We start from the raw sequence: 15,020 nt of genomic DNA, 5'->3' as shown, positions 1-15,020 counted from the left end.
ACCAGCCAAAAATTAAAAAATAGGGGGCAGGGGAAAGAAAATAAATAAATAAATGAAATAAAAAAATGGATCTGTCAGTGCCGATCAGAAATGAATCCACGAGACAGTCATTTTTAAAAATGAAACACAGAATACTGTATATAACATGATTCCGTTTTGTTTTTTTTTATAAATAAGGCAAACATACACACACTCACACACATATGCACTCGTTTTAACAATCTTTCTGGGATATGCAAGAAACTAGTAACAGGATTTTCCTGTGGGAAATGAGTAGAAATATGGGTGAAGGGGACGTATTTTTTCCTTCATACTCTTTTGTGCTACCACTTTTTGTGCTTTTTACTGTGTGTGAATACTTTTTTATTGTGGTAAAATACACATAAGATTGACCATTTCCACCATTTCAAAGTGTCCGACCAGTGGCATTTAGTACATTCGCACTGTCCTACCACTGCCATCACTAAATACCTAGCTCCTACACATTTTCATCACCCAAAAAGGAAACCCTGTACCTATTAAACAGTCACTCCCCGCTTCTCACCACCCCTGCACCCCCAGCCCCTGCCAGCCACCGATCTGCTTTGTGTCAATATGGATTTGCCAAATATTTCACATAAATGGAATCATTCAATCTGTGGCCTTTTGCGACTGGCTTCTTTCACTTAGCATGTTTTTAAGCTTTATCCATGTTATAGCATGTATCAGAACTTCTTTCCGTTTTATGGCTGAGTAATAGTCCATTGTTTGGATATACCGCATCGTGTCTATGCATTCATCAGCTGATGGACACTGGGCTTGTTTCCACCATCTAGCTAAGGCGGGGCTGGACCAGGTCGTCAGCAGCCCTCTTCGGCATCGACAGTCTCGGGTTCTGTGTCGTTGCAAGCAGCTGTGTGGGTGTGGAGCAGGCAGCTTTATTTTATCCATCCAAGGACAGGAAGTAAAGTGCTGCTGGGCGTCAAATCGCAGGTCAAGCCTATTGGCTGGATGTGGCTCTTCCTCCTCCCAGAGAGCTCACTTCCCTCTCAGCCAGGCCAGAGAAGCCACCTCCCAGAAGCAGCCGGACTCCTGGGGCAGGAGGGAAGGGAGGGTCTCAGGAAGGGCCATGGACCGTATCCAGGGAGAGCGCCAAGTCCAACAGGGAGTATCCTTCCTCTTGCACACAGCATCTAGCCCTGCCAGGTGTCTGACGCTTTGCCCCTGTGTCCCTCACCCCCACCCCCGCACCTCTGGCCCTGACACCCCCGGGCCACCTTGCAGGGGATGTCCAACATCTGAGGCATCAGGGCGCTTGCTGGAAAGGAGGGCTCTGAGCCTCATTGGGAGAGAGAACTGGGTGTCCCCGTCACCGGGAATTTCAGTACTGCCGTCCTCAGGAAACAGATGGACAGGAGGGCCTGGGAGCCCAGCGCAGTGCTCTGAAGAGCAGTGCAGTGTGAGAGTGAGCTGGGCTGGGGGAAGGAAGGCTTCCTGGAGGAGGGGATGTACACCCGTGCCCTGAGCTGGAGCCCTCCGTTCTGATCCATGCCCTGTCTCCAGCAAACCACGCAGGGCTTGTTTCCCCATCTGTAGAATGGGGCTGACACCTACCTCCCTGCCTTGCGGGAATCAAAGGGGACAATCATAATAAGAACTGGCATTTGTCTAGCATGTTGTGCATGCCAGGCACTGAGCTGAGAGTTGATATGCATTGTGTCACTTAGCCAAGGTGGGAATTGTCCCTGACACTTCACAGGTCAGAATCTGAAATGCAGAGACTTGTTTCTTTCCAAGGTCACTCAGTAAATGGTAAAGATAGAACTAGAACTCAACTCTGACCCCAAAGCACATGCCCTTAACCAACCAAACTTCAAAGGGTGCTCCAGGGACTGTCTGCATCAAAATAACCTTATTTATTTTTAAAAATAAATTTGTTGACTAAATTTGTTCCAATTCATTGGAGTTCACTGTATTTTCTATTTTTATGCCTGTTTAGAATTTTCCTATTAAATAGCTGTGATTTTTTTAATGCAGACTCCTCATCCCAGCCCACTCCAGTGAATCAAAATCTCTGGCGTACAGCCCAAGGGTCTTGGGTGTTTTAAAGGGTGTTTTAAAACACCTGTGGGTGATTCTGATGCAGAGTACAGTTTGAGATGCCCTCCAACCACCGGCCTATGCTGTCCTGCCGCAGCCCCAAACGGGAATGCGCTCTGAGAACTCTGGATGGGTAGCTGCCATTGTCATGATTATGTGCACTATTACTGTTTCCTCCAGTCCAGCTCTTGCTTTGTAGTCCCAGAGGTTTAGAAGGAGAGTCGCTCTGACAAGAAGAGGGAGCGGATGCATTAGGAAATGAGAGGAAGGGCTGGGGTGGAAGGAGATGAGGCAAAGGCAGAGCAGGCAGGGAGATCTGAGCTCAGGCAGCTGCACCACTGCCTGCATGCAGGAATCAGCTGTGACCAACACACGGACACGCACACACACACACTTTGGGCTAACCACTGGCTGCCCAAGAAAGTCAGAGGAAAGATCTTTGAGTTGGGTGTTGATGGATGAGTAGGAGTTCTCTGATAGAAGATAAGAGGGCCGGAGGAATAGCATGAACGCAAGCCTGGAGGCATGGCAGGGCCCAGCAGGGCAGCTCTCGGAGACAGGGGCACGGAGGGGAGGTAGAGCAGATGAGATGCAGTGAGGAGGCCTCACGCCCTGGCCAGGAGCTGCCCCAACCCCTGTGGCTCTTCCCTGAGGAGGGGCATCCCCAGCCCTGGCTTCTGCAGTCTGCCCGCATTTCTCCAAAGTGCAGCTCTTTCCAACAACCCCACAGATGGCTGCAGCCCAGCCCACTCGATTGTGGATGGCTACTACGAGGACGCGGACAGCAGCTACCCTGCGACCAGGATGAACGGCGAGCTGAAGAGCTCCTGTAAGTACCAGGCAGGCATCGGACAAGTTCCATCCTCACGAAGAACAGGCCTGGCCCTCGGCAGGCACGTGCCCACCAGCCCCTCGCCCAGGCCATGGTCCCCACAGAGGCCCCGAAGCCCTTGTTTTGGGTGACCCCAGCCTTCGGTGGGAGCCCCAGATCTAGCCCTTGCCCTGACTCTTGGTAACTGATCTTAGGTGAGTCACTTCTCTTAGAGCCTCAGGTCTCCTTATGTATAAAATAGGGACCTGCTGGGTTGCTGTGAGGTTCACCTGAGCCTACAGAAGTGAAGACGACAGTGTAGTGACAATAATGGAAGTTTATTGAGCATGGATTGGGTGCTAGACACTTAGCTAAACACTCTCCGTGCACTGGTCTTCAAATAGCCAAGTGAAGCAGGCGCTGTTATTTATTATGGCCACTTTACTGATGAGGACACTAAGCTCCAAGAAGTGAAATAACCAAGATCGCAAAGCAAGTGGTGTGTGTGCAAAACACAATGCAAACGTAGGGCTTTAGTCGTTACCAGTGTCGTCCCGGTCGCGGGCCCCAGAGCAGGAATGCCTGCAGAGGGGCGAGAAGGTGCTTCCCTGGGGATGGCACGGTGACAGGCCCTTTCCCGTGGCAGACAATGACTCTGACGCCATGAGCAGCTCCTACGAGTCCTACGATGAGGAGGAGGAGGAAGGGAAGAGCCCTCGGCCCCGGCACCAGTGGCCCTCGGAGGAGGCCTCCATGCACCTGGTGAGGGAATGCAGGATATGCGCCTTCCTGCTGCGGAAAAAGCGCTTCGGGCAGTGGGCCAAGCAGCTGACCGTCATCAAGGAGGACCAGCTCCTGGTAAGTGGCGGGCGGCCAAGCCTCTTGGCCTCACATGGACTTGCATGCGGATGTGTCTGCCTCGGGCACACCTAGCTTGGCCTCATGCACAGAAGCTCAAAGCACAATGCTTCCCAGATCAGGGCTCTGCTGACTCGAGAATTTAAACATGCACACGCACAGTTTATTGAGCATATATTGGGTGCCAGACACGTAGCTAAACACCAAGGGATAACCATTGCTGCATTTCAGTGAACATATTTTCACCCTCCTCATTTCCATCCATCTCTTTTATAAAACTGATCCCCTAAGGCACTTGTTATGATATAACTTGTTTTTTTAAAGAAGTTCTTTTTAATTCACCATCTCTCATCACTATCATTTCATAAAAGAAAATGCATCTTTAAGTCCAAACTAGGAGGGTGAACATAACTGCAGAAAATATAATAGTTCTTTCACCTCCCAAAAAATCTGTTGATAAGCCTTTCCCAACACAGATGCGTTTGAAAGATGACCTTTTCTCACGCTGGGGCAGTGAAAAGCCCATCCCAGGCCAGCACTAGTCCAGGGGAACCTCTTTCCACTTCTTATGCCTTCTGTATTTTTCTTGACATATTGCAGTGGCTAGCACCTCCACCACAATGTAAAAGGAAGTGGTGAGAGCAGGCATCCTTATCCCAGTCCAGATTTCAAAGGGAAAGTTTTTAAAATTCACCATTAAGGCTGATGTTTTCTGTGGGTTTGTAAGTATTCCTTATTGTCACTTTAAGGAAGTCCCCTCTATTCTTGGTTTACTAAGAGTTTATATCACAAGTGGGTGCTGAATGTTATTAAATACTTTTTCTGCCTCTATTGAGATAAGTGATTTTTCTCCTTTTTTCTGCTACTATTATGAATTATATGGTTGATTTTTGAATGTTAAACTACCCTTGTGTTCCCAGAATAAAACCCACTTGATCTGGATGTGGTTTGCTTTCTACGTGTGTCTGGATTCCATTTGCTAGTATTTTAAGATTTTTGCAAATATATTATGAGAGAAATTAGCCTTAATTTTCCTTTTTTGCAATGTCCTTGCCAGGTTCTGATATCAAGGTAATGCTGGCCTCATAATAAGAATGAGAGTGAGAATCATTATTGATCAGTTATTGACTTCCCAAGGCCAACCTTCCATCTCTGCTAGAATTCTCTCTCCCGTGTTCTTGCCAGGTAGCCATTTAACTGGCTACCTCCCAAGCCAGCCCATTTCCTCTCTGGTTCTCCAGGCTAGAATGGTCTTCCTAATATCGTACTACAGTCTGCCTCTTCTCAAATAGGTAGCTGCGCCTGTAGATTGCCCAAAGATGCCCCCTCCCAGGCATCTCTTCCAGGGTGAACCACCCAGGCCCTTCAGCTGTCCTTGCCCAGTGCCCAGGGCTGGGCTGGGTAGGGGAGGCCTCCACGGGGGCAGTCATGCTTCCCTTGAGCCTTTGTGCGAGGGTGTCTCCCTCCTCTACCCTCCACTCCAGATACCCTGACCTCTTCTCTCCCTGTCCAGTGTTACAAAAGCTCCAAAGACCGGCAGCCACATCTGAGGTTGACGCTGGACAACTGCAACGTCATCTATGTGCCCAAGGACAGCCGGCACAAGAGGCATGAGCTGCGCTTCTCCCAGGGGGCTACCGAGGTCTTGGTGCTGGCACTGCAGAGCCGGGAGCAGGCTGAGGAGTGGCTGAAGGTGCGTGGGCCTTCCCCTTCCCGCTTCCCTTCTTCCCTTCCCTCTGCTCTTTCTCAGTGGGGCTGGCTCCTGTCTCTGGAAGAACCAGACCTTGCTCAGTGCCTGAGCCCAAGTGCCCTACACATGGCTGGGGCTTACGTGTGAAAATGGGCTCAGACATCTCCAAGAGACAGGCCTCATGCTGGGGCCTGTGTTCCTTCCAGCTACTTGAAGCCCCTTTCTAACAACCCTACCATGGGCTTGCTCAGCCTGTGCTTGTACACCTCCTGGCATGGGGAGCTTAATGTCTACAAAGGAAGCTGATTTTATCATTACATGAGCTAATTCTTTAAAAAAGAAAAAAAGAAAAGAAAAGAAAAAAATCCTTCCTTGCCTGGAAAGTATATCCTTGTAACTACCACCCGTGGGCCACAGCATCTGCGGGGCTACACAGCATGAGAGTTCCCATGTATTGAGCACTTGCTTTGTGTCACACAATGTGCTAAGAGCTTTACATACATGACCTTATTTATTCTTCAAAATGGGACGATTATTGTTCCCATTTTAAGGATGAGGAAACTGAGGCATGGTTTTTAGAATTTATGTGACTTGCGGAAGGTCCACAACCAAGTGGTCGGGGCCAGGATTTGAAGCTAAGAAGTAAATCTACTCCAAAGGCCATACACAGGGTGGCATAGTAATGACAAGGGAGGACTTTGTGGCCCCCAGACTTAGGTGCAAGTCCCAGGCCTAAGCAGCACTTACTGGCTGTGTGATCTTCTGCAAATGACTCCGCCTGTCTGTGCCTCGGTTGTCTCACCTGTAACACGATCCTTGTAAGAACTGTAGAGAGCATTAGCATAGAGCCCGCCAGGTAGTAGGTGTTTAGTGTCAGTGACTACCACGGCGGCGATGGTCATTCCAGCCCCCAGTCCCCTGCAGCACACCCTCCATCCCTGCAGCCACCTCTGCTTCCGTTCTCTCTCCTCCTCCAGCTTCCTGCTGGGACAATGAAACAAACACCTCCCTCCCCCTTCCTTCCCGTGATAACCAGCTATCCCGCTGGAACATTCGGTGTGTCTCATTACTGCCTTTGTCTACAGGAGGAAGGAGGGGAGAGAACCTGCCCGCTGGGGGAGCCTCTACTCTCCAGGGCCTGATGGGTCAGAAGAAGGAGTTGGGAGTAAAGATGGGAGTTAAGAGCCCTGCCTTGACACCCGATCCCGGGGGGCCGTTGGCCCAGACGTGCAGAGCTGGCAGCCACACTGCCGGCATTTGGGTTTTGGCTCTGCTGCCACCGATCAGGTGGCTTCCCCTCTCTGAGCCTCATCATCCTAATTTGTAACTTGGGGATCACAAGGCTGCCGAGGAGACAAAATGGGCTAATCCTCATAAAGCCACCTGATAGGTGAGCGACAAACGGTAGTTGCTATAATTTCATGATCTGCATGCTTCCTGCCCTGCGGCCTTGGGTGAGTGAGTGAACGCCTGTGCGTCTCGGCTTCCACACTGACATGGAGGTGCTAACCCCCAGCTGCCCGGTGGGTTGTTGTAAGGGGCCTCGCCGTCACAGAAGCAGGTCCCTCACCCTCGTGTGGCTTTATGGTTCACACCACCCAAGGAGGTAAGCAGAGGACCAGTATTAGCCCCATGTTGCAGATGTGGAAACTGAGGCCCAGAGCAAGGAAGTGGCTTTCCAAAGACCACACAACTGATTAGCAAAGGAGCCAGGTCTAGAAGCTAAGCCTCTTGGTTCCCAGCCCTGTACGTTTGCAATACAAGGGACAGATGCGGGAGAAAGTTTTTTCCAGCCCTGACGTGCCCCACACATGTGTAGGTGGCTATGTCAGCCCCTCCCTTCCCCCCAGTGGCCCCGACCCCTCTGTTCATTGGTCTGACCATACAGACCCCATTCTTCCTCTGCTTCCACAGCCCCCCGCCCATCCACTCACAACTGTGCGTCCTCTCCACAGGTCATCCGAGAGGTGAGCAAGCCAGTTGGGGGAGCCGAGGGGGTGGAGGCCCCCAGATCCCCAATCCTCCTGTGCAAGCTGGACCTGGACAAGGTACGTCTGTTTCCACTAGGTCTCCTCTGGGTCAGGCAGTGGGCGTTTGACACAAGCTCGACCCCAGGGGCATTCCCAGGCTGGGATGAAGCCAGGCACTTGCCAACAGTGGCTCTTTTCTTCCAGTTTCGTCCATCCCCACTATGCCACTGGAGGGAACTTCCTACACAAGGCTAGATCATATAATACCAGTGTCGCACTTAAATACCTTCCCAGCTCCCTGTCACCTGCCAAATACAGTCCAAACTCCTAAGACATTTATCTCAATGTGTTACTATACCTGGCATAGTATCGGGCACACAATAGTTGCTGACGAATACTGGTTAGCTAATTAGCACGTACGTGGGTAGTAGGGAGGGGGGACTAAACCAATAAAGGGGTACTTCTGAGCATGTCCTCTGATGTGGGGCTGTCTGTGTCCCTCCCCAGAGGCTGTCCCAAGAGAAGCAGACCTCAGATTCTGACAGCCTGGGCATGGGCGACAACTGTTCTACCCTTGGCCGCCGGGAGGATGGTAGGAGCCTGGGGGGTGGGGCAGTGGGCTCAGGCTAGCGAACGCTGGAGCTGCGAGGGGCCCTACCCACAGACACACGGTGGCAGAGCAGGTCCTCACCACTCTGGAGACCTGGCTAAGGGGACCCAGCCTGCCATACCTGCAGCTGCAGGCCAGTCCCCGTGTGCCGGCCGAAAGGGCTGCCAGGGAGGCCCAGGAATGGGTGGGACTGGGGCCGGAGCTCCCTCCTGCCCCTGACTCATCTCTCCCGCCACAGGCAAGGGGAAGAAGAGCAGCCTGGCCGAGCTGAAGGGCTCCATGAGCAGGGCTGCGGGTCGCAAGATCACCCGCATCATCAGCTTCTCCAAGAGGAAGCCGCTGGCCGACGACCTGCAGACGTTCTCCGCTGAGGAGGAGGTTCCGTGCTGTGGTGGGTACAGGGGATGGGAGGAGGGGACTCGAGGTCCTGTGGAGGGACACGGGCTCCTGGGCTGAAGCCAGGAGAACGTCCATGCCTCATCCACCCAGCCCCCAGGGCAGGGAAGAGAATGCAGCCTACTGGGTGGCTAAACCTCACTCCGCCAACAATCCAACAATCCCTGCCTTCCCGTCTCTTCTCTCCCTTGACGCCCTGATGCTCAGCAAAAGGAAAAGCCAACTGACCCCCATATAGCTGTGCTCCCTGTGATCTTAGCCCAAATCACTGCCCATCTCTGGGCCTCAGTTTCTCCGTTTCCTACATGACAATTAGAGGAGAGTATCTTATTTCCCAGCATAAAACATGCCAAGTGTGAAATTTCCAGTTTTATAAGGAAATTTCTTGATAAAAATATTTAAGTACTTTTTATTATAAATGCATTCAATGTGAGTTGAAGGGGGGAAACATATTGTTTTGCTCATGTAAATGCAGTGTTCCATACACTGGAATCCAACAGGAAGTCACGTATAATATTTTGGATATGCAGTAATATTCTACTAACCCTGAAAAACTATTGTAAAAGACTATGGCTATAAAGAAATGTTTTGTAATCAGCGAATCAGGGCATGTTATGCTAAAAAAATAATAATAATAAATTTAAATCTCAAATGTTTAGAGGGAATTCTAAACCTGTCAGTCATCAGCTATGCAGGGGTGCCTTGCTCAATTTTAGAACTCTTTGTCCTGGCGAGACGTTTTTTGTCCCCACACGCTGCCACTAGGTGTCAGCATCATCCATTACTTTCCGTCGTTCAGTAACAATTTTGATTTCGAGGGGAGAAAAGGCGAGAGAGAGAATTGTCTTTCATACGCTATATATAGCAGTTCCTGCCCTCCTCATCGAGCTTGGTGCGGTCCAAAGGGCGCGCGGCGATGTGCGAATGTCATTATCGGTCCCCATTTCACAGCTAGGAAACTGACACGCAGAGAGAAGAGCATGCCTGAGGTCACAGGTGAGGAGAGTGAGACCAGGGCCCCAGGCCTTCTTTTTAGCTGCAGTGCAAAGGTTGTCCAGGAACCCTGTCCCCGGGGTGGAGATTCGCGCGCCCCACTTTGCGCCCCCCGACTTGGGTGTCCCAGGGCGGGCTGTGGGGAGGTCACGCCACTGGTGTCCCCTCCCCCCAGGCTACCTGAACGTGCTGGTGAACCAGGGCTGGAAGGAACGCTGGTGCCGCCTCAAGTGCAACACTCTGTATTTCCACAAGGACCGCACGGACCTGCGGACCCACGTGAACGCCATCGCCCTCCGCGGCTGCGAGGTGGCCCCGGGCTTCGGGCCCCGACACCCGTTTGCCTTCAGGATCCTGCGCAACCGGCAGGAGGTGGCCATCGTGGAGGTGAGAGGAGGGAATCCCGGCAGTCCTCGGCGGTGGGACTCTGGCCCGCGTCTTGGTTTCGTTTGCGGGCTTGCTACTACCACTACCGGGCTGACCCAGAAACAGCGCCAGCCCGACTGCCGTCAAGGGACCCAAGGAAGCTTCCTCCCGCGACATACAGAACACCCACTTAAATTTGAATTTCAGGTAGACAACGAATAATGTTTTTAATACAAGTATATCCCATGCAATATTTGGGACATACCTATACTTAAAAAATTATTCGTTGTTTACCTGCAATTCAAATTTAGCAGAGTATTCTGCATTTTTATTTACTAGACTTATCTGGCAGCCCCAGAACCAAGATTTGTATATTCTCCCTGACCTTAAAATCCCAAGCCTGAAAGGCACCTGGTCTGGTCCAACCGGATCTGATTGTGGAATCCCCTCTAAACCCTTCTCACCCGATAGCCTCCTGGAGGGCGTCCTCCTCTGATAAACCACTGCCCCTCCCAGCAAGCAACTCAAACTTTTAGGAAGGTTTCCCCCATACGGAGTCAAAATCATTAAGCTCCGTCAAGGCAGTAACCATACCTGTTCTGCATACTTTTGTTTTTTGAGAACTCTGCTCGATGTCCAACACATACTGTGGGCTCGAGGAACATTTGAAGAATATTTGTGATTTCATTTCACTCGTTCATTGTCCTTCTTACCCACTGGCACCCGCCCTCCTCTCTCAGGTCACACAGAATACATGGGCTTTCTCTTCCACATGGCAACCCTTTGGCAATTTAGAATTTAAGATGTCGACACTGGAGAAAAACTTGGAAAATTTTAAAAACTACCTTCCCACATTACAGATAAGGAAACTGAGGCCAAGGCAGCCAAGTGCTTTGTCCAGGGCTCCAGGAAGGGTCTGTGGTCTGTTGGTCTCATCCTAGAACTAAGACCCAGCCTCTTGGTCTTGTTCTTTACCCAGTACCCACTGCCTCTCTCAGTTCTTAAATTTCAAGAAATATTGCCTCTGTAACATTTAGCATTTGTGTGCTAATTTGATTTTATAATAATGCTCTTTAAATGAGAATTAACATAAGTATGTGTTTGGTTGACCTGCAACTTTTGGGAGATTTTCCTATATACAGTACTGTAATTATTTGAGAATTTTAACAAAAGAAAAAACTTAATTGAGTTATGTGAGAAATAGCCTCCTCTAATAAAAAGTAAATATTTAAAAAAATTTCAGAAAACACCTAAATGTTGGCTTTACATCCAAGCGGTCGTGAAGGCTCAGGGTAGCTAGTGAGGGTCAGCTACGTCAGAGAGTGGTCAGGGAGGGCCTCTCTGAGGAGGTGGTGTTTGAGCAGAAGCCTCAACAGAGGGAAGGCAAGGCCCCTGGATTTCTGGATGTGTGTTCTAGTCTTCCTCCTCTTTGAGCCCTAAGTATTGGGAACATGATCGGTACCTTAGAAACATTTCTGGGTTTGCCTGAAGCAAACAGGTAGCCGGAAGCCCCGGCAGTACCAAAAGGAACTCTACCTTTGCCCCCTTTCCCTTAGGCAAGCTGTTCAGAAGACATGGGCCGCTGGCTGGGGCTGCTGCTGGCGGAGATGGGCTCCAAAGTCACTCCTGAGACTCTGCACTATGACTACGTGGACGTGGAGACCTTAACCAGCATCGTCAGTGCCGGGCGTAACTCCTTCCTGTAAGGGTTGGTCCCCGCCATCCACACGCGCCCTGGGCCTTCCCTGTCTCTGCTCCCTCTCAGAGGCTGGGTCCAGCTTTCTGCACGGGGAGGAAAGGGGGGAGGAGCTGAGGCAGACTCTGCTTCCCTGGGAAGCTAGAACGGGTGCCTCCTCTTCCAGCAAGGAGGAGAAAGCTGGCTACAGCTCAGGGTCAGGGTAAGCTGTGAATGGAATGAGCAAAAGTATAGAAGCCCTGGAGTCGTGGCCTGCGCTCCACCCTCATGCCATGGGACCTCAGGCTCTCAGGCCCTTGAGCGTGGCCCTGTGGTTAGTGCGTGAAGTTCAGCATTAGAAGAGCCAGTTTCGAGTCCCAGCTCTGTCACCACCACCTGGGGGAGCTAATGCTGGTTACTTGCCATCTTGAATCCTCTGTTTACTGACTCAGAGGGTAGTGGTGACGAATTAACCTGCCTTCCGGTCATTGGGGGAATCACACTGGTTCTGCCTGTGAAGCCCTAACACAGCACATGGCACATTGCCTGCCATGTTGCTATTACTAGTCTTCTGACCTGCATTAACAGCTGTTGCCAGAATCAAATGAGAATGTAGACAGGAAAGCACTGTAAGCTGCAAAGTGTAATCATCATCATCATTAGTGTACTTTTATTTTCTAGATATGCAAGATCCTGCCAGAATCAGTGGCCTGAGCCCCGCGTCTATGATGATGTTCCTTATGAAAAGATGCAGGTACGGTCCTGCCCAGGAATGTGGCAAAGGCCATTTACTCAGCTCTCCCTCACTGCTCCTTTTATCTTCTGCCTCAAAGAGATCATGTTCATTTAACTAGCAGCAGCTAGAAGGGGAGCCCCTTCTTATCACAGATGGTGGCTCAGGGCGAGAAGTCCCTGGCACAGGAGGCGGGGCGGTGCAGTGCAGAGAGCCCCAGACCAGGAGGAAGGAAGGGCTCCGTAGACTGCCAAGCACTGCGGACATGGGAGGCATCGTCTCCAGTTTGAGCAAGGCGCTTGGGCTCCCCTCTGTTTGTTGCTCTGTGAACTGATGCCGCTGATTCCACGGGGTCCAGGGCAGATGCTGACTATGCGGCTGCCCCAAAGGCCTTCCCCTGGTGGCATTCACAGTCTGGGCTTCAGCTCCCAGGACAGTCTCCCTTTTTGCTTGCTAAACCAAGGAGACGCCAGCTTATTCATCTACTGTGAGGCTTCTGTAGCCACATGACCTGGGATGCGCACGGCAGCATGCCCTGCGCCATCCCCTCCCTCAGGGAGCCACAGGAGAGCCACACTCTGATCAGATGCTGGTGGGTGGGTCAGGCCTCACAGCTAGAGGGAGAGATGGAAGCTGCCGGACTGCACACACGTCCGTCGGCCAGGACCCCTGCCTCGGACGGTGCCGATGACACTCTGAGTTCTCACCTCTAGGACTCCCTTTTCTAGAAGCTTCTCCAGCCATCCTTCTTCTGTTCATATGGTCTTTCTTCAGACTCAGGATGAACCAGTGGATGCAGCTTGAAGTTTTTCTTACTTGCAGAGTTTAGTAGCAAGCCCCCTTAGCACTTAAGGACGTGAACGTTGGAGTCAGACTCAGGGCTGAGGCTCCGTTACCTGCAGCTTCACTTCTCTGGTCCTCATTCCCTAGCTCCAAATGGATATGATAAAAACCTACCTTCTAGGACTATTGCAAGAATTAAGTGAAATATTTTATGTAAAAAAAATTTAGCACAGTGTCTGGACATTGAAAGGTCTAAGAGTAAATAGCACTGTTGTAAACAACATCGTTATTATTTTACAGTATTATCGCATTCCACCCATGGTTTCCTGAGCTTTGACTGGATTCTGAGTGTTCCTAATATACTCTTCATGCATAAATGTATAGTCAATCCATTAAGTTATATCACTTCTACCGTTCACTGATCTCATCCATGGCATGTTTTTTTCCTGTGGAAAGACTACATTAGCAATTCAGAAAATTATAAGGGTACTTCCAAATGATGTGAGGACTAAAATATCTATGATAAATCAAATATGGTCTTTTGAGACTTTATAATTTTCCTCTCAGCAGGTACTCCAGTTTAGGGCTGCCTTCTGCTTCTCCCCCACCCCACCAACTCCCCACCAGGAAGGTGCGAGGTTCGAGTGGTACATTGCTAGTGAAAGTGCTTTATAAACTGTCGAGTGCTACACAACAGTTGTAAAGGCCAAGATCTCAGAGCAAAGGGTGCTCACACCAAGCAGGACCAGAACACCCCCAGCATTACCCCTGCACTGATGAGTCTGAGCCTGCCTGTGCTCAACCTTCTTCCTCCACCTCCCGCACAGGACGCGGAGCCCGAGCGCCCCGCTGGGGCCCAGGTGAAGCGCCATGCCTCCTCCTGCAGTGAGAAGTCCCACCGCGTGGACCCGCAGGTCAAAGTCAAGCGCCATGCCTCCAGTGAGTTCTGTGTGGGCCTGCCCTGCTGAGTAGGGGAGAAGAGAAGGAAGCCGTCTATTGGAGGGGGTCTCAGAATCAGTTTCCTCCAGGGGTCGGGTGGGTAAATAAATGAAGTGAGATGCAAGAAAGTACTCTACCCTAACACACAAGCACAGCGATAAAGGGCAGCTAGCATGTGGCCTCAGAGGGACTATGCCAGGGATTTGGGGGGACCGTAGGAAACTGGAGCACTCAGGTCCCAACTGTAGGGGTAGCTTCTGCTCAGCTCCAGCCGATGGTCCCCACACAGCAGTGTCAGTCCCCAAGTGACAGATTTGACAATTATTCAAAAGAGGCCAGATATCTAAACATTTTGTGAAACCTACTTATTTTTTAATATCAACCACTACTTTTTTAAAAAATTTAACACCAAATGAGGCCAAAGAGAAAGAGAAATTGTCTACAAGCTCTATCAGTTTCAGAGCTAACAATTTGTGATTTCTGATTTGGGGTAATAAGTGGAGAACCCTGGACCCAGCTCCCCTCTGTGTCCCAGCCCTAGCTCTGCCTAGCACTCCGCAGGCGCTCTGCGAATAGCCTGATTGCCACATGGCACAGTGATGACTAAGGATGCCAGACGACTCTGTTGTAAGTTCTGTTTGATTTCCAACACTAATCTCTGCGCCTGTGTGATTTATCGTTACCAATAGGCCGGCTTCCTGTAGGACGGCATGTTCCAAGGGTTCTTCCTTTGTTGCTTTACATTTCTAATCCCCAGCACCTGAACAATGTCGAGTTCTGTTCTTTGCTGTCTGAAGATTTATTTTTTAAAATGCTTTTTTATATGATAGCTTCATTTCACTAGTATAGATAATCCCTTTCTAGGGGTCAGGAAATCTGTATTCCATCCTCCCTTGACCACTAAATTACTATATAACTTCGAAAAAAGTCCTTTCTCCTCTCTGGGTCTGAGTTTCCTCTCTAAACAATTAGAGGGTTGCTGTGTAATATTATTTTCTACTCTCATAGGCGCTGGAAATACAGGGCATGTAACATTAAAGAAATCACAGAATGTAAAAAACAAAAACACTGGCCGGGCGCGGTGGCTCACGCCTGTAATCCTAGCACTCTGGGAGGC

At 50.4% G+C, this 15,020-nt stretch overlaps 1 protein-coding gene across 1 annotated transcript in view; it reads left to right on the top strand.

The window, feature by feature from the left end:
• Positions 1-15,020, top strand: part of AFAP1L1 (actin filament associated protein 1-like 1) — a 64,148-nt gene that overhangs the window by 37,019 nt on the left and 12,109 nt on the right. The window contains exons 6-15 of the mRNA XM_012658231.1: positions 2,810-2,908; positions 3,537-3,748; positions 5,262-5,441; positions 7,394-7,486; positions 7,916-8,000; positions 8,257-8,409; positions 9,583-9,794; positions 11,330-11,475; positions 12,130-12,202; positions 13,792-13,903. Coding sequence (XP_012513685.1) covers positions 2,810-2,908; positions 3,537-3,748; positions 5,262-5,441; positions 7,394-7,486; positions 7,916-8,000; positions 8,257-8,409; positions 9,583-9,794; positions 11,330-11,475; positions 12,130-12,202; positions 13,792-13,903 — 1,365 coding nt within the window. The remainder of the gene's footprint in view (positions 1-2,809; positions 2,909-3,536; positions 3,749-5,261; positions 5,442-7,393; positions 7,487-7,915; positions 8,001-8,256; positions 8,410-9,582; positions 9,795-11,329; positions 11,476-12,129; positions 12,203-13,791; positions 13,904-15,020) is intronic.

The sequence above is a fragment of the Propithecus coquereli genome, unplaced genomic scaffold (genome assembly GCF_000956105.1).
Source record: "Propithecus coquereli isolate 6110/MARCELLA unplaced genomic scaffold, Pcoq_1.0 Scaffold58, whole genome shotgun sequence".
NCBI lineage: Eukaryota > Metazoa > Chordata > Mammalia > Primates > Indriidae > Propithecus > Propithecus coquereli.
Note: the sequence above shows the minus strand (reverse complement) of the source record. Positions and strands in the feature narration are given on the sequence as shown.